This window comes from Mastigoproctus giganteus, chromosome 1 (assembly GCF_048544385.1).
Source record: "Mastigoproctus giganteus isolate SK-2022 chromosome 1, ASM4854438v1, whole genome shotgun sequence".
Classification (NCBI taxonomy): domain Eukaryota; kingdom Metazoa; phylum Arthropoda; class Arachnida; order Uropygi; family Thelyphonidae; genus Mastigoproctus; species Mastigoproctus giganteus.
The window spans coordinates 247,714,018-247,734,087 of NC_143575.1; the positions used below are offsets into that span (position 1 = coordinate 247,714,018).

At 36.6% G+C, this 20,070-nt stretch overlaps 1 protein-coding gene across 1 annotated transcript in view; it reads right to left on the minus strand.

Annotated features, from left to right (window-relative positions):
* Positions 1–20,070, minus strand: part of LOC150091732 (uncharacterized) — a 97,485-nt gene that overhangs the window by 50,480 nt on the left and 26,935 nt on the right. Inside the window, exons 4-5 of the mRNA XM_090369500.1 lie at positions 9,985–10,278; positions 2,502–2,586 (exon numbers count right to left, since the gene is read on the minus strand). Coding sequence (XP_090225626.1) covers positions 2,502–2,586; positions 9,985–10,278 — 379 coding nt within the window. The remainder of the gene's footprint in view (positions 1–2,501; positions 2,587–9,984; positions 10,279–20,070) is intronic.

Genomic DNA, 20,070 nt, shown 5'->3' on the forward strand with positions numbered 1-20,070 from the left:
CAAAAAGAATCTAGAAAAGTTCAGCAGGTGTGGCTGAGAGCTGGCAACTGAAGTTTAACATTGACAAATAAAAAATACTGCATATAGGAAGCGTAACCCCAGAGTAACGTATCAACTCTGAGGTGGTAGAGAGTGAAAAGGACCTGGGGGTAATTGTGCAGGCAGATTTGAAGTTTTCTTAGCAGTGCAGATGGTCTGCAAGAGTAGCTCTTGGTGTCTTGTCAATGATATACAGAAATTTTTCTAGCAGGGATAAGGTGGTGATTGTCCCCTTGTATAAGGCAATGGTCAAGCCACACCTTGAGTACTGTATACAGGTCTGGAGGCCTCATTTCACGAAGGATGTAGAGCTGTTGGAACGAGTCCAGAGAAGAGCAACAAGATTAGTGAATGGAACAAATGGTTACTCTTACGAATAAAGGCTTAAAAGTTTTGCAAATTAGCATCTGGAGACAAGGCACCCGTGAGGTGATCTGATTGAGGTGTATAAAGCCTTGAATGGTTTGAGCATGCTCAATGCTGATGGGATTCTTCCTCTTGCTCAGAATAATCACCTGAGAGGGCATAAATTCAAATTGAGGAAAGAGTTGTAGGATAGATCTGTGGAAGTTTGCCTTTAGCCAGCGGGCACTTGATTTCTGGCGTTTCTACATCTGTCGTTGTAGAAATTGATTGCTTAAATAGATTCAAGGCAGAACTAGACAAACATTTGGAGCAAGTGGATGGGTGAAACGAGAAGGGTGCGTGTGTTTTTTTTTTTTTTTTTTTTGGCTGATGCTATATATGCTTGCTTTCTTGCATCATGTGCCTTTGCAAATGCTAATTTGTAGAAACCGAAGTCTTTTGCATTATAGTACCCCTTTTTGTTTGTATCAACCGGACTAATCTGGTTGCTCTTCTCTGCACCCATTCCATAGGATCACAATCTTTCTTAAAATAAGGCCTTCAGACCTGTAGGCTATACTCAAGATGTATCCCATTGTATTGCCTTATACAATGGGATAATCACCTCCTTGTATATGCTGGAAAATTTCCTGTATATTACTGACAGGAAGACATGAGCTATTCCAACATTGATTCCTGTCATTATCACTAATACAAATCTTTGTATCATCTGCACATTAAACAACAAACTTGAGATGCCTTTAATAATATCATTAACAAATATTGTAAACAGTAGTGAATCAAGCACCCAGCACTGAATCAAGTGACTCCACTAATAACTTTTGTCCAAGAAGAGCAGTGCCCATTTATACCCTCCCTGTTTTCTGCCACTCAAGCATTCCCTTATCCATAACAGTAACTTGTCCCCTAATGTCATACTGTTCCAATTTGTACCCCAGTTAGTGCTACCCCTTTTAACACTGCTTCTTTATAGCACTCTTGCAACTTGGGAAATTTAATTTTTACTAGAAATTAAAAGAAATGACAAAAATTCATAGACTATGTAATGTATATTTTTATTCACTAGTTAAAGTTTTCTTTATTCATAAAAATGTCAAATATATATAGACACACAAAAAGTATGTGAATAATATTAGCATTTTGGTCAATTTCTGATTTTAGAATTTCCATATATTCACGTGAGTTCAACCAGTTGCTCTTAACTGCAGGCAGTGGTTTAAGGCCAAAATGACCAAATACATTCATGCAGCTAATCAGCATGCTTCACACATACATGCATATGTAGTACATGCTCACAGCCAATCAACTCTCCCCTCAAGCTCTTAACCTCAAGGTCTGTCACAAATCGCCTGTATACACATTCTTATTTAGGCATAATTTTTTTTTATTTTTATTACCCATCATATCTGGAAAACAACCTACAACTTCAAGTGCTAATAATGCATCTAAGGTGCCAAGGAAAAGCATTTCCTTGAATGTAAAACTGCAGGTGTGGAGGCAATTGGAAGATGGTGACTGTCAGGTGGATGTGGGTGCCTCTTTGAATTTGGCTACATCCACAATCAGAACAATTATCAAAAATGCAAAGAAGATAAAAAGCTAATTAGTTTAATAAGTTATTGTACTAGACATGGGGCAATGTATGCTTGACAACTGTATAAAACAAACTTTTTTTTCTGCATGTAGAAAGTCTTTATGCCACTCCACTTTACATTTAAACAATAAACATTAATTTTGAAATATGGCCAGATGCATGTTTATATAGCAAAACCTATCTTATAATGATGGGTGCTTTCACTGCATAATAAAAAAAAAAATTATTTTTTTCAGTTTCAGGCTTTCTACTTTATAAAGTAGGACTAGTTTCTACGTGACTTTTTACTTGCAATATCATCCAAAAGCTTTTTTCAAAAAGAAAAAAAAAAAAGTTAAATTGGAATATTGTTAAAATAAATAGATTGTAACATGAATCATAATACATTTAATGAAATTAAATATTCAAAAAGAGACAGAACTTTTAATTCCAAGTTTTTTTGACAAAAAAACAAAATATATATTGAATATTGATCAGTTTGGTAGTAAAAAAAAATCCATACCTGTACACATTTTGAAGGTGTATATATGAACTGTTAGAAATAGCAAAATGGCACAAACTTGTATGAGATACAGACCAGATGATACCTAGAAATAAAAAAGTAATTTTTCTGTTACCTACATTTACCTAGTAATAAGTAATAAATAAGTTTATGAAAGTTATATTCATAAACTTATTTATTCAAACATAAGCTTATCACAAATGGCAAGATAATTCCATTTTGGTACTAACTAAAAAAAAGTACAGTGTAAAAAGATAAGAAATTCTTTAGATAAAATGGAATTAAAATTTAGATAAAATGGAATTAAAATCTGCAAGTTTTCTTCATTATTTTCAATGTTGTTTGCCTATCTTCTTTATATGATTATCACTGGATCTACATTCACTTTATATTGCTCAAGTTGTTATACAGCACCTCTCAAACTGCAGTCTTCATTACAATCTATACATTAGATCTATTTAATTATACTGCTGAATGATAAACAAATCGAAAGATGGTGATAATTTTCAGTTCCTTATTTTGGATTATTTCATATTCTTCTCTATACTATCGTCTGAGCTTAAGTATTTCAGAATGATTTTAATATTTAGCAAGTTTCACATCTCTCAATTAACTATAATAAGTGTAATTACATTAATATTTGCATATTATCACAGAGGAATGGTCATCAAAAAATAAGGTATTTTTACCTGCATTTCACATTACAGCAATTTTAATCTTTTCGCAACATTACTGTCATTAGTATTAAGAAAGGCAATCTGATACAAGGAAGCCAGGCTTCTTATTCAACACTGGCCAAAAGGAAAAGTTAGCATTAGCAAGGGCACATGATGCAAGAAAGCAAGCTTATATAGCATTAGCCAAAAATAACACACACACACACACACACTTTTCATTTCACCATCCACTTGCTCCAAATGTTTGTCTAGTTCTGTCTTGAATCTGTTTAGGCTATCAACTTCTACGACAGATGGAAGTTTGTTCCAACAATCAACCACCCACGGGGTAAAGGCAAACTTCGGTACATCTAGCCTGCAACTGTCTTTCCTCAATTTGAATTTATGCCCTCTTGGACGATTATTCTGAGCAAGAGGAAGAATCCCATCAGCAATGAGCATGCTCAAACCATTCATGGCTTTATACACCTCACTCAGATCACCTCACATGTGACTAGTCTCCAGACTAATTCACTAATCTTGTTGCCCTTCTCTGTACCTGTTCCAACAGCTCTACATCTTTCTTAAAATGAGGTCTCCAGACCTGCATACAGTACTCAAGGTGTGGCCTGACCATTGTCCTATACAAGAGGAAAATCACCTCCTTACCCCTGCTAGAAAAATTCCTGTATATCATCGATAAAATACCATTAGCTATTCTTGCAGACCATCTGCATTGCTCAGAACAACTTCATATCTGCTGCACAATTACCCCAAAGTCCTTTTCACTCTCTACCACTGTCAGTGTAGTAACACACAGTTGATACATTACTCTGGGGTTACTACGTCCCATATGCAGTTCTTTACATTTGTCAATGTTAAACTTCACTTGCCACCTCTCAGCTCATCCTTTCCAGATCCTGTTGCAGCAGCATAGTGTCAGTAGTGTCCTTAACAACCCTGCCAACCTTTGTATCATCTGCAAACTTGGACATTAAGCTTGATATACCATCATCAATATCATTTATAAATACAGAAAACAATAATGGACCCAACACTGAACCCTGATGGACTCCACTAATACCATTAGTCCAAAATGAGCAGTGTCCATTGATTACCACTCTCTGTCTTCTCCCCCTCAACTATCCCTTTATCCATAGCAGCAATTTGCCTCCAATGCTACACTGCTCCAATTTGTGCAGCAGTCTTCCATGTGCAACAGTATCAAAAGCCTTTCTAAGATCCAAGCATATAATATCAAAATTATTCCCTGCATCCAGTTCTTTTGTGACTGTATCATAGTATCCAATCAAACTGGTCAGGCAAGACTTTCCCTTAACAAAACCATGCTGTGTCCGAGCTATAACTGAAGTCTTGTCTAGATGATCCTGCAGTGCTTCTTTAACCAGTGCCTCCATTAATTTTTCTGAAACAGAAGTTAAACTCACAGGTCTATAATTACTTGTGTCAGCCTTTGATCCTCCTTTGTGAATTGGGGTCACATTTGCACATCTGCAGTCTGTGGGTACCTCCCCTGAGTCCAAGGAAGCTCTCATAATTATGGCTAAGGGTTTGCTTACTTCCTCTGCTGCCTTCTTCAATATAACTGGATAGATCCCATCCCCCCAGGTGTCTTTTTTATGTTTATCCTCAATAATTTCTCCTCCACTTTCCTCTCAGTTATTACAAAATCATCTAGCTCACTGCCAGAGTTTACTTCACCTCAGGCATTCCCCTTCCTGAATAGCTCCTCACGTGTGAATGTAGATGCAAAATACTTGTTTAGTTTGTTTGCCATCTGAGCAGGATCCTCAACTGTTGAGCCATCAATATCCAGTGGACCAATCTGATTCATCCTTTCCTTCTAGAGTTTACATAGGTAAAGAAATCTTTTCTGTTTTTCTTTGCATCCTTTGCCAAGGATTTCTCATAATCTGCCTCTGCCTGCCTAATCTCCTTTGTGACTTGGTTACAGACCAGCTTATATCTATCAAAGGCTTCCATGTCACCCATTAATTTATATGTATCCCATGCATTTTTCTTCTCTGCCATATGTCTCATTAGTTCATCTGACATCCATTTAGGCCTAAACCTTGAACAATATTTCTTAGTTGGCATGTAAAGCCTAGTAGCTTCCAAGATAAGTTCTTTGAATGCTTCCCATTTTGAATTTGCTGTTGGTAACATCATCAGTTGGTCCCACTGTATAGAATTTAAATACTGTATCAGACCATCGTAGTCACCTTTACAAAAGCAAAAACCCTTCCCTTTACCCCTGATGGTAGTTACCTCTTTGATTAAATCCCACTTCAGCACACTGGCAAGACTTTCTCTTAACGAAACCTAGTGGTTCCTTTATCTGCAGATTCTTAATGTATGAAGAATCATTACTGATAATCAGATCAAGAGTATTACTCCCTCTAGTTGCCTCCCGAACATGCTGATGTAGAAAACAATCATCCAATAAATCCACAAAAGCCTTGCTAGTGTGTGAGTGACCAGCCCCCAAATTCCAGTCAATATCTGGGAAATTAAAATCTCCCATTATAAGACTCTGATTTACTGGCCCACTATTTCCCTGTACAGTTTCTTATTATACTCATCAGAGTCATTAGGCCTATAGCGCACTCCTACTCTCAATTTTGATCTCCCAATGCTTATGTCACACCAAACTGACTCGACACTGCACTGTCCAGTGATGTCGACGGGCTTCACTTCCATGGATTTTGTGTTTCTTAACTAATAGCATAACCCCTCCTCGCTTCTTATCCTGTCTGTACACATTGTACTCCCCAAATTCCAGTTCTGCATTCCTTATATGTGTGACACCACGTTTCTGATATCCCAACAATATCTGCCTTTGATGTTTTGAGCAATACCTCAAATTCATCAAATTTATTTACCAAACTCCTAGCATCGGTGTACACGCAAGTATACATGCACCTGTTCCTATTCTTAGTTACAGTAACACAACCCATGTGTTTACTTATACCGCAATGAATCCCAGCGTCTCTGAAATATCCTGCATCTTGTTTTCCAGGCTTCTGCTCATTCCAATAGAAGCAGTGCAAGAATCTCTTTCACCTCTGCCAGTGGTTACTGTTAATCTATTAGTCTTTGTCTCCCCCCCCAAGCTAGCAGTTTTCCGACCCACCTAACACTGCCTCAATAGCATCAGCAAATATTCTTGCACCCTTTCTACTTAAATGTATCCCATCCATGTAGAAGCAGTCTCTCCTGTTAACAAGTACAGACCAGGCTGAAAAAAATTCTACCACTTGAGCCTTGCACAATCTTTCCAGGGCCGAATTGATCGACAAGGCTCTCATCATATACTCCCTCCTATCGTGTCTGGGCAGAATTGCAGACACTTTCAAATTCAACCCTAATTCATGGCTTTTTTTCAACAGTGACCTGTACTTGTTAAGTAATTCTGCCGGTCTCCTACTCTTAATATCATTAGTGCCAACATGCACAATTATATCACCTTTTGTGCCCTTAAATGATGAAATCCGCTCTACAACGTCATCAACCTTTGCCCATGGCAGACATACCATTTCCACATCTCCTGGTTTGATCCGAGTTTTTAGATTTAAGCATACCATATCCAGGCTCCGAGTCTGTGCCAGGCCATAGAATGGTACAGAAAAATACAATTTCCATTCCATTTTGAAGTAAATGTGATATTACTGTGAGTTATTATACACTTTTTTAAATGCATGTAACTTACAAAACAATTTAATATCTGCATCACATAGTTCAATGTTTTAAACCAAAGTTTGTCAGCCATTCCCACTATAAAAAGGTACTATAAGAAGTACTTTAAAATAAAGTAAAATAAAAATAAAGAGAGTCACAAGATATTAAAATCACAAAATATACAGTGGCGGACAAAAAAAACTGCATCACCATAACAAAAAAAAAAAAAAAAAAAAAAAACATTTGTAGTGAAATGTATAAGATATTGTTTGATTATAGTCATTTTGTTTCTCACAAAGCAAAGGTATTGCGCCAGATAATGCTCCTATTACACAGTAATTGCATCAGCAGTTTCTATAAATATGGCGTTGGAATGGGATACACGCTCATTGGTATCCTGTTTTGCAGAGGTGTAAGCATGGCTCCATATGTTCAGTTGACACTAAGAAAAAGTGTAGCTGTTGCTCTATCCCAGGAAGGGCTTTCTACGTGTGCTATTGCTGATAAAATAGGCTGCCACCAGTCAACAGTATCCTGGGTGCTGAAATTAAAGCATGAAACCAGTGATGCGAAGAACACCTGGATCAGGCAATAAGAGTCTATGCCTTCCCAAGATCAATATTTGAAACAGATATGCCTTAGTAATCACCATGCTAGTGCTCCTGATCTAAAATGGGACTTGGAGGTGGCCTCTGGTGTTGAAACAAATGCACGAACTATCCAAAGACTACTTTCGGAATGTGGTCTGCATGCCTATCGGCTGAAGAAGTCTTTGTTGACCCAACAAATGAGGAAAAACAACTTGCTTGGGCTAAAAAGGCATGTTTCATGGACAAAAGAGCAATGGAACACTGTCATCTTTTCTGACTAATCAAAACTCAACCTGCATGGCTCGGATGGGAAGCGATATGTCAGAAGACAAAAATCTGAGGCATACCATCCTGACTGCAAACACCAACTGTAAAATTCCCCGCCAGTCAGATGGTCTGGCGATGCATAACAAGCAAAGGGGTGGGGCGAATCAAGTTTATTAACAGAATGGTGAATGCAGAAACCTACACTGCTATCTTGGAGGAGTGCCTGAAACCCATTATTAGGGATAACCACACAGACATCCAAAACTGCATTTTTTTCAACAGCACTCAGCACCTTGCCCCACAGCAAAATTGGTAAGTTTTATGCTATTTAGATTTATTTAATGATGAGTGTCTTCTTGTCTCACAAGGCTTAAAAACATACTTACACCAATGTTTTCCCTCATTTTTCTCCCTTAAGGTGCAGTCATACCTCAGAAATGCTGGCATTACAGTGTTGGACTAGCACGGCAACAGTCCACATTTGAACCCTATTGAAAATTGCTGGTACATAATGTTGTCTAAAATTGCTCAGAAGAAGGCAACAAGTAAGATTCAGATGCAGGAGAGCATTATAAGGGTGTAGTACCACAAAATTGGGCAACTATATATCCAGAAGTTGATTAACTCTATGCCAGATTGTTGCAAGACTAATTGCAGCTAGAGGAGGAACAACAAAATATTGAGGACATTTTGCTGATTTACAGTAAATAATACTATTATGTTAATTTTAACTTGTTATTTCAGTTTGTACACTTAAATGCAATAAAATGTGTTTGGTTGTCATGACTGCCATTTGCATGATTTCTCATATTTCCATTAATTATGTATTTTATCCTTTGGGAAGATATTTATGGCAATTATGTATATCAGGTGGAGTCTTTTTATTGGATTTCATTCACAGATATATATCCCATCTAACAAATGTATTTTGAACATTTCTGTAACCCACAATGCAGTAAGCATTATTCGCAAAACTCATGAGTGATGCAGTTTTGTCGGTCACTGTATATTGATCAGTCTTTTTAGTAATTTTTCCTAATGAAAAACAATTAATAACTTCATTTTTAATTAGAAAAACTCACATGTTTGCATACTTAACAGTAGTAGTGGAAAATTACAGAAGAAAGCAAGCTTATATAACATCAGCAAAAAAAAACAACAAAAAAAAAACACTACACTCTTCACCCATCTATACATACCCTCCAAAAATTTATCTAGTTCTTCATTGAATTTATTCAAACCATCCATTTCCACAACAGATGGAAGCCTGTTCAAACAATCAACCACCCATTTGTTGAAGGCAAACTTCTGCATATCTATTCTGCAACTATCCATCTTGAATTTATGTCCCTCTCATGTGTGTAGTCTCAGCAAGGAGAAGAATGCCATTAATATTCAGCATACTAAATCCATTAAAGACCTGAAACACTTCAATCAGATGATCCCACAGGTGCCTAGTTTCCAGATGCTGTAATTTGGAGAACTGAAGCCTTTCTAGGCAAGAGCACCTTTCATTCCCTTCACCAATCTGATTGCCCTTTGATGCACCTGTTCCAGCAGATCTACATCCTTCCTAAAGTGAGGCCTCCAGACTTGTACATAGTACTCAAGACACGGCCTAACCATGGCCTTGTACAAAGAAGTGATAATCACCTCCTTATCCCTGCTAACAAAGTTTCTGCACATCATCAACGAAACCCCATGAGCTGTCCTGGCAGCATATCTACACTGCTCAGAGAATTTCATATCTGACTGCACAACTATCCCCCAGATTATTCTCCACTATCCTGAGTGTAGTACCACACAGTTGATAAGTTACTCTGGGGTTACTGCTACCCATATGCACTACCCTGCATCTGTCAATGTTAAACTTCAACTGCCATTTCTCAGCCCATCAATCCAATTTTCCTAGATTTTGTTAAAGAAGCTCACCCTGATTACTGTTGTTAACCACCCTGTCAACCTTTGTATCATCTGCAAACTTAGACATTAAGCCAGATATGTAGTCAATAAATTTAATGAATTTGAAGTACTGTGTACCAAAGAGTTAACAGTTTAGCTGAAATGTTACACTGAAAGAAATAAATACATCATCCAAATGCACTCGAATGTTTTGAAATTAAAAATTAATTAAAAATTAAAAGAAAATTTTAAAATAAACAAAGTTAATTAAATTAATTGCTTAAAAAGGTACCTCTTACTATCAAATATTACAAGCAATTTCAACAGTTTTAACACAAACTAATGACTTTTATGAACATCATCACTTACCTCTACCTCGATTATTGCAATAAAATATAAGGTCAGATGATGAATTATCTATTTTCCAAACTATGAGAGGAGAAATATTTTCACATAACTTCAGAGGAACTAAAGATCCCATTATTCTACCCATGGCTCCAGATACAATAGCTAAATTTACATTGTATTCAGTATCAAGAACAATATATGACACTACAATATCTTGTATGTTATCACCATCACAGTCTGGAATAATTACTGGAGCTGACAGAGACGTTGACTTAGGTAGACTTTTGTGGCTGTGTAGGTACCAGATCCGCGTTCCTAAAACAAATAAGTTTTAAAAAATATTATTCACTATTGCAATTACAATTGAATTCAATACTAAATAAATATCTCTTTAACCATAACATTTTGGATTGACATGTTTGTTGTTTGTTATTTGGTTTTTAGGAGCATTAGCAACTAAGGCCATATTGCTCCGGGAATATGCGGTGGTCATTCCCTGACCTTTCCGCATCCTCCGTATTTGGTGGTGACGGGCTCGAACCCCGGTCTAATCAAGAAGCGTGTGCTACGCACTGCTGCTCCTTCCCACCTGGCTACGGAGGCGGCCTGGATTGACATGTGTCTCTAGAGTAAAAGTAGTAATTAGTATCAGCAAATGACAGGAAGTAAACCTATATAGCAATCAGCTAAAAACAAACCCTTTGCATAACACCTGTCCATCCCCTTTAATAATTCCTTTAATTCTTCTTTAAATTTATTCAAACTAACCACTCACTTCTACAATATCATAAGGAAGTTTGTTCCAACAATTAACCTACCCACTTGCTTAAAGAAAATTTCTACACATCCTGCAACAATTCTTCCTCAATTTAAATTTGTGTCCACTTATGTGTATTGTTTAGCATAAGTGGCAACATTTAGCCTACTCAATTCATTCAGAACCATAAACACCACAATCAGAACTGCTCACAGGTGCCTAGTTTCCAGATGCTGCAATTTGCAGAATTGAAGTCATTCTTGGTAAGAGTACCTTTCTGTTCTCCTCACCAATCTTGTTGCCCTTCCCCATACTCATTCCAACAGATACGTATCCTTCTTAAAATTTTTTTTTTTTTTTTTTTATGAAAACCCCAAAAGTATCAAAACCTATAGTACTTAGTACCGTGCATGGGTTGAAAGAGAAGTATGGGGGGGGGGGTTTGCCGGAAACTTTGCTCTAAAGACTAAACATGGGTTTCACCACTTCAAGCCTCCAATAAGCAAAGTGGTGGTATTGTACCGGTTGATGAGTCATCTACCACGGCTACCACACCTGTATACAATACTCAGGATGGGGCCTTATCATTGCCTTATACAACAAAATAATTCTCTCCTTATCCCTGCTGGAAAAATTCCTGTATATCATTCACAAAACCGTATGAGCTGTACTAGTGGCCCACTGGCACTGCTCAGAGAGCCTCAGGTCTGAACTGCACAACTACCCCCAGGACTTTTTCATTCTTTACTACCTTAAATAGTATCCCACAGTTGGTACATTAACCTGGGATTATTTACATCAAGCTGCAGTACCTTGCATTTATAAATGTTAAACTTCAATTGCTATTTCTCAGTCCATCTGCCTAATTCTTCTCTATCTTGCTGCAGTGCCATATCCTGATTACTGTAATTAGTCATCCTGCCAATCTTTGTATTGTCAAAATTCAGGAATTAAGCCTGGTATGCTTTCATTAATATCACTGATGGAGGCATATCAATCAACCACTGATGAAAGCATATTAACCTTCCTAAAATGAGACTGGAAGCCATTATTTTTCCTGGGGCAAAAGTCAAGCTTACAGGTAATTACGCACGTCACCCTTTGATCCTCCTTTGTGAATTCGGGATACTTTTGCACATTTCCAATTCATAAGGATCTCCTCTGAACCCAAGAATGCTCCCTCATAATTATGGCTTAAGGTTTGCTTACCTCCTTTTCAGCCTCCTTTAATATTCATCCTCTTCCTTCTAGTGGTATTTTTTTTTTATGAAAACCCCAAACATGAGGTATTAGAACCTATAGTAGATTGAGAAGACGAAAGAAGATATTTGTTGACATTAGACTTGAATTTCTGTAGACTGTAATTTTCAGGAAATACGTATGAAGGAAGGTTGTTCCAGAAAACAGCAGTTGAATGAATAAAGGAGGAAGATGAAAAGTTGGTTCAGTGAGTTTGAAGTTGGACAGTAAATGGATGTTGGCTGGTGGCGGCATGTGTTTGGACTGTTTTGAAGGAGAGCAGGAATTACAGAAGCAAATTCAGCAGAACAGTGCCCATGGAAGTATCTGTAGAAAAGGCATGCAGCAGAAACAGTACATCTATGAGACAGAGTGGAGAGACTCTGTTAGAGAGGAGTCATTAATTAACCTAACTGCCCTCTTCTGAATGGAATCTAGAAGCCTGAGAGAGAGGTTTTGCGATTTGTACAGAGTGAACAGCTGTTTGGAAGAAAAGTAATGTCGGGAGCTAAAAAGAAAACCAAGTTTTTTAGATGCAGAGGAAGCAATATTTGTAATGTGCTTGTACCAAGAGAGATTAGAAGTCAGGGTAATCCCCAAAAGAGATGTATCATTTTGTCTAGAAATCAATTTGCACAATAGCAAGGCTTTTTACGGATTTATTGGATGATCATTTCCTACACCAGCATGTTATTGTGCAAATGACCAACCCACATGGTCCATTCAATATCTAGAAAGTTAGTCTGCCAAAATAAGACATTCTGATTTACTGGCTCACTCTGTCTATACAGTTGTTTGCTGTTCTCACAGTCATTTGACCTATAACACACTCCCACTCTCATTTTTGTTCATGCCATACCAAACTGACAGAACATTGCAGGGGCCACCCATGTCAACTGGATGCAGTGCCATAGATTTTATGTACTTCTTACCTAAGAACATAACTCTTCCCCATTCCTCCTATCTTTTCTGTCGATTTTTCACTCCATGGCTGAGTTAGCCAGTCTCAACATGGATAGCAAAGTTTTTTCCAGGAAATTCTGGGTTTTCATCCAGCAAAACAGGCCAATTGGCAAGAGAACACATGCAATTTGTAGACGTAATATGCACTGGTATATAAGTTAGTTCTTAGGTAGTCCTAATATGGCAATTTTTTTTTGTCCTAAACATTGTGTACAGAAAGCTTTGACTATTAATCTACCAAATTACTAAGACAATATCTGCATATTAATGATAATTAGCCATTGGACATGTTAGATGTTTCTCATTGCCTATAAATATATTAATAAATTTTCAAAATTTTTTTTTTTTTAAATTTGTTTATTCTACATGGAGGAATGAACATGTAGAATTAATAAAACTGATAAAATTTTATTGCTTAAAAATTCAGGTATATTTCTAGGCAACAACAAAGCATCTAAAATGGTCACTAGCCAATTACTATTAGGTCACAGATATTGTATTAAATTTTACAATGTTTTGTTTTTTTTTAAAAACATCGTAAAATAAAAAACACATACATATTATCAAAATTTGACAAGTGTGCACATGCACACGTGTGAAAAATTCTGTTTATTTACTCTAAATGACTACAGGAAAAGGCAATTTAGAGATAAAAGATAGTTTGATGGTTTTAGCTACCTCAGAGCATATTTTAAATTTGTGGTCCATGGCTGAACACTGATTCATAAACATTTAACCAGTAGTCTATGTGCTGATCAAAGGAAAGTAAAAGACTTTTTTTTTTTTTTTTTTTAAACTAGAGCAGTTGCTTTTTATATAAAAAAATGTTTACATAACTAATATCTAAATGAATCCATGGTAATAATACTTTCATAATATCAAAATATTCATATATAATTTCCATTATATTATTTTAATAAAAATTCCCTGAGCTGAAATATGTGGTGGGGAAAGGAGAGATGAACTGGACAGAGAAGCAGTGCAGTGGCTGAGAATGAGCATAATAAGGAAAAGGGATAGAAGGGCATGAATGGGGGGTGTAAGATTGACTCTATTCAGGATTCAGTGCTGTCTAAGGTGAAAATAAGACAAAACTAGTGCTCTATTTGTTTGGCATTAGTTTCTTTTTATATCATCTAGACATATTTAGCTGTCTCTTTTATCCTCCATATTAAATTTAAAAGTGTCTGCAATTCTGCCCGGACACGATAGGAGGGAATACATGATGAGAGCCTTGTCAATCAATTCGGCCCTGGAGGGAATGTGCAAGGCTCAAAGGGTAGAATTTTTTTCAGCTTGGTCTGTGCTTGTTAACAGGAGACTCTGCTTCTACAGGGATGGGATACACTTAAATAGGGAAGTGATAATCCCATTATATAAGGCTTATGTTAGACCACACTTGGAATACTGTGTTCAAGTATGGAGACCGCACCTGAAGAAAGACATCGAGCTTCTTGAAAGGGTGCAAAGAAGGGTAACTCGCCTGGTGAGATCGGCAAAAGGGCGTCCTTATGAAGAAAGACTTCGAATATGTGGGTTGCAGAGTTTGGAAACTAGACACCTTAGAGGAGATTTGATTGAGGTGTTTAAGGCTCTGAGAGGCATCAGTAAAATGAATGAGGACAAAATTTTCAAGATTATAAATGATGCTAGAACTAGGGGACATAAATTCAAGTTACGGGGGGAAATGTTTAGATTGGATTGCAGGAAGTTCTATTTTAGCCAGCGAGTTATAAATTACTGGAATAAGTTGCCTTCATGGGTGGTAGAGGCCGACAGTTTGGGGAAATTCAAAGGTCATCTGGATAGTACTTTCGGGTAAGGGAAGCACATAGGATGATAGGTTTAATTTCCTTTTTATTTTATTAATTATTATTATTTAGTTATTTATTTTTATTTTTTTGTTTTTATCATTGTTTTGTTCGGATTTATTTTTTTTAATTTTTTTTTTTTTTGGCTGGTGCAGCATAAGCCATAGGCTTTCTTGCACCATGCGGCCGTTACTAATACTAATACTAAATAGAAAGGGTGCAAGAATATTTGCTCATGCTATCGAGGCAGTGTTAGGTGGGTCGGAAAACTGCTAGCTTGGGGGGATTCACAGAATAAAAGGTTAAAAGTAGCCGCAGGCAGAGGTGAAGGTGATTCTTGCACAACTTTATTAGAATAAGTAGCGACCTGAAACGAGGGGTGCTGGGGGTTTCAGGGACTGATCGCAGTCATTGTGAAACAGGTGGGTATATGAGATGTGTTAGGGTAACTAATAATAAGGATAGGTATATGTATACTTGCATGAATACCAATGCTAGAGGTATAGTAAATAAATTTGATGAATTTGACGTGTTGGTCAAGACGTCAAAGGCGGATATTGTTGGGATAGTAGAGACGTGGTGTCACACAGATATAAGGAATGCAGAACTGGAATTTGGGGAGTACAATGTGTACAGAAAGGATAGACAGGATAGGAAGAGAGGAGGTGTTATGCTGTTAATTAAGAAAAACATAAAATCAAAAGAAGTGCATCCAGTTTATATAGATGAACAGTGCACTGTTGAGTCAGTTTGGTGTGACATAAGCACTGCGAAAGCAAAAATAAGAGTAGGAGTGTGTTATAGGACTAATGACTCGAATGAGTACAATGAACAATTGTACAGAGAAATAGAGTGGGCTAGTAAATCAGACTGTCTTATAATGGGGGATTTTAACTTCCCAGATATTGACTGGAACTTGTGGGTTGGTCACTCACACACTAGTAAGATTTTGTGGATTTATTGGATGATTGTTTTCTGCAGAAGCATTTCGAGAGGCAACCAGAGAGGGTAATACTCTTGATCTGGTTATCAGCAGTGATCATTTGTGTATTAAGAATTTGCAGATAAAGGAACCACTAGATGGCAGTGATCACAGTGTACTGATGTGGGATTTACTTAAAGATATAATTACAATCAGGGGTAAAGGAAAGGTGAGTACAGTGGTCTCAGACAGTTTTTAAATTCTGTACAGTGGGATCAACTGACAATGTTACCAACAGTAAATTCTAAGTGGGAAGCATTCAAGGAATTAATCGTGGATGCTACTAAACGTTTAATACCTATTCAGACCTGTTCATACCTGTTCAAGGTTTAGGCCTAAATGGTTATCAAATGAACTAATGAGACTCGTGACAGAGAAGAAAAATGCATGGGACGCATATAAATTATAAAGCGACTCAGAAGCTTATGGCAGATATAAGCTAGTCTGTAATCAGATCACAAAGGAGGTTAGGCAGGCGAAGACACATTACGAAAAATCTTTGGCAAAAGATGCTAAGAAAAACAGCAAGGATTTCTTTACTTATATAAACTCTAAAAGGAAGGGGATGAATCTGATTGGTCAACTGATATCGATAGTTCGACTGTTGATGATCCTGCTCAGATAGCAAACAAATTGAATGAGTATTTTGCATCTACATTCACACACGAGGAGTTATTAAGGATGACTTTTGAAAAATTGTCATCCTTAATAACTTGATAACCTTGATAAATTTGATAACCTTCTGCCAATTTGAAAAATGGCAGAAGGTTATCAAATTGTAGCAGGGTGCTTAATGATTTTGTAATAACTGAGAGCAAAGTGGAGGAGAAATTGAAGTTAAACATAAGAAAGGCACCTGGGGTGGATAGAATCTATCCAGTTATATTAAAGGAGGCAGCAAAGCAACTAAGCAAACCCTTAGCCATAATTATGAGAGCATCCTTAAACTCAGGGGAGGTCCCCACGGACTGGAGATGTGCAAATGTATCCCTAATTCACAAAGGGGGATCGAAGGGCGACACTAGTAATTACAGACCAGTTAGTCTAACTTCTGTTCCGGGTAAAATAATGGAATCACTGGTTAAAGATGCATTGCAGGATCATCTAGCCAAGACTGCAGCAATAATTCAGACACAGCATGGGTTAGTTAAGGGAAAGTCTTGTCTGACAAATTTGTTATTATTATCCATATGGTACAAGGAAGCCTGAGGCTTATGCTGCACCGGCCAAAAAAAAAAAAAAAAAAATCCCTATTACCCTCAGAGACAGAGAGAAAAGTAGAAAGGAATCACCAAGAAACAGAAGAATGATGATATCCAGCTCAGGATCCTGAGTGTGCCAAGCCCATACCCACCAGATGTGAGCCCCTGGAGGTATTTGATAAGATATTATGATGTGGTTACAAAGGAACTGGATGCAAAAAAGTAATTTTGATATCGTATATTTGGATTTCAGGAAATCTTTGTACACTGCTGCGCATGGAAGACTATTGTACAAATTGGAGCAGAATGGTATTAAGGGTAAGTTGCTACAATGGATAAAAGGATGGTTGAGTGGGAGAAGACAGAGGGTGGTAATTAATGGGTGCTGCTCTTCGTGCACTAATGTTATTAGTGGAGTTCCACAGGGTTCGGTGTTGGGTCCTCTGTTGTTTTCTTTATTTATCAATGATATTGATGAAGGTATATCAGGCTTAGTGTCGAAGTCCGCAGATGATACAAAGGTTGGCAGGGTTGTTAATGACAGTAATGGCAGTGTGCTACTGCAACAGGATCTAGATAATTTGGGCAGATGGGCTGAGACGTGGCAACTGAAGTTTAACCTTGACAAATGCAAAGTGCTGCATATGATTAGAAGTACGCCCCCAGAGAAACGTACCAACTGTGTGGTACTACACTTAAGGTGGTAGAAAATGAAAAAGACCTGGGAGTAATTGTGCAGTCAGATATGACGTTTTCTGAGCAATGCAGACAGGCTGCCAGGGCAGGTCATGGGGTTTTGTCAATGATATATAGGAATTTTGCTAGCAGGGAGAAGGAGGTGATTGTCCCTCTGTATTAGAGAATGGTCAGGCCACGCCTTGAGCACAGGTCTGGAGGTTTCATTTTAGGAAGGATGTAGATTTGCTTGAGCATGTATAGAGAAGGGATCCTCTTACCAAGAGAGGCTTAAGTTCTGCAAATTGCAGTGGTTGGAGACTAGGCACCTGCGCCGTGATCTGATTGAGGTGTATAAGGCCTTGAATGAGTTGAGCACGCTGAATTCTGATGGGATCCTTCCACTTGTTCAGATTACGAACCTAAGGGGGCATAAATTAAAATTAAGAAAAGACAGATGTAGAATAGATGTACGGAAATTTGCCTTTAGCCAGCGGGTGGTTAATTGCTGGAACAAACTTCCATCTGTCGTTGTGGAAGTTGATAGGTTAAATAAATTTAAGGAGGAACTGGACAGGCATTTGGAGGGAATGGTGTGATTTTTTTTATTTTTTTTTGGCTGATGCTGCATAAGCTCATACACTTGTTTTCTTGCATCACATACCACCACCACTATTTTGCTGTAAATTGTTCACATCATGAAGGGCAACTATTGCTATGCATTATTCTGTGTAGTTCTTATTTGGCTACTATGAATACCATCTTGACAATGCCACATAATGAATATTGCATTTTGTATTACGAAGGAATATAACTTTTTTGGCGTGAATTTATTCTGCAAGGTTTTTTCATGACAACAATAAACCTTTTAGTTAGTTATTTGGTTTTTAGGAGCATTAGCAACTAAGGCCATATTGCTCCATATAATAAACCTGTTTGCAAATCTTGCAATGCTTCACTTTTTCATCAACTTAACTTATTACTGGATTCGCTTTCTTTAAAAATATTCAGGTTACATTAATGAAATCTGATAAATATTAAGAATATACTATTTAGAGATTATGAAATGTGATGTTTTATCTTTATGGACAATGGTCTCTAACAACAGCTTTGACTCTTCTCTTAATTTTTTTTTATGCCAGAGTCCTCACTCTCACATCATAACAATTTACTTAATCCTTTTAATAATGAGTACTGCAACACAGACATTTGCAGGTTTTAATTGTAAATATCTCCCAAACCATCAAAGGAAATCTTCAATATTGACTGTCTCATAATTTAAGAAAAGTATATTATTTGAACTTTTACGCTTTCAAACATGAACCTTTTGTTAACGTTTCATAATGCTTTTCTAAGTTTTTCTTTAAAAACTCTGTATATATAACTTTCAAATTAATCCACAATGCAATCAAGTCACCCTCAAAACTTAGATGGCTCAACATGACAGAATACTAATAATTTCAGAAAACATCAAATGCTACAGTGTCCATACAGACCTGGCCTTTAATAGTAGTAATTATCAACATTGTTTAACTTCGATTCTCATGATTATTTATATATTTTGTTTACTATTATTGTGTTAATTCCTTTTTTTTTGGAATATAATTTTCACCCATTCCATTTATATTTTTCTAACTAATCAAGCTGTTTTGGACTGATTCTCTGAAATAATAAACTGATCTGATAACAATAATTAAATGTTATTATTACCAATGTGTTCAAATTAACTATAAAAATGTGTAGCTTTTTTTAAAATTTCATTTTGATTACAAATAATGAAAGTGGCTGATAAAAGAAGTTGAATATTAATTTTTTTTTAATATGTATATAATTAAGTAGTTAATTTTATGTATAATTTTGTCTGATATTCTGTAATAATTTTCCATCTAACTACGGCATGCAGATCACAATGTATCACCGAAATCTGACTTTTAAAAAAGTCATGCTGGGTCAGCATCCACAAAATACAGAAAAACTGTTTTCAAAAAAAAAAAAAAAAAAAAAACCATCAATTTTATTATTCCTCAAGTATGGTATGCATATATCCTCATCTGCACCATTAATTATTTTTTTTAACTGGAGTAGTAGTAGCCATAGTCACACATTTATGTAGCCATAAACAATTCCTTAAGGGCTAAATTTTGGAGTAAAAAAGGGTGCCACAATCTACCACAGCTATCTTAATTTTCAATATATCCTTAGTTTTTCTTACTTTGTAACCCATAAATTTGACCTTAAAATTTATGGTTGCACAACAGAAAATATTTTCTGATAACAATACTGTTGTTTCTAATGTTCTTTTAATCTTATTATCCAATATACTATCAGAATTAAAAATAAATATTTAAGCTTCCCCATTCAACTATTTCTTGCTGTTTATCAAAAAAAAAAAAAAAAAAAAAAATCACTGCAGCAGCGATTTTTTTAAAAAAAATGGCTGATATACGGTTAAATACACAAAAAAAAAAAAAAAAAAAA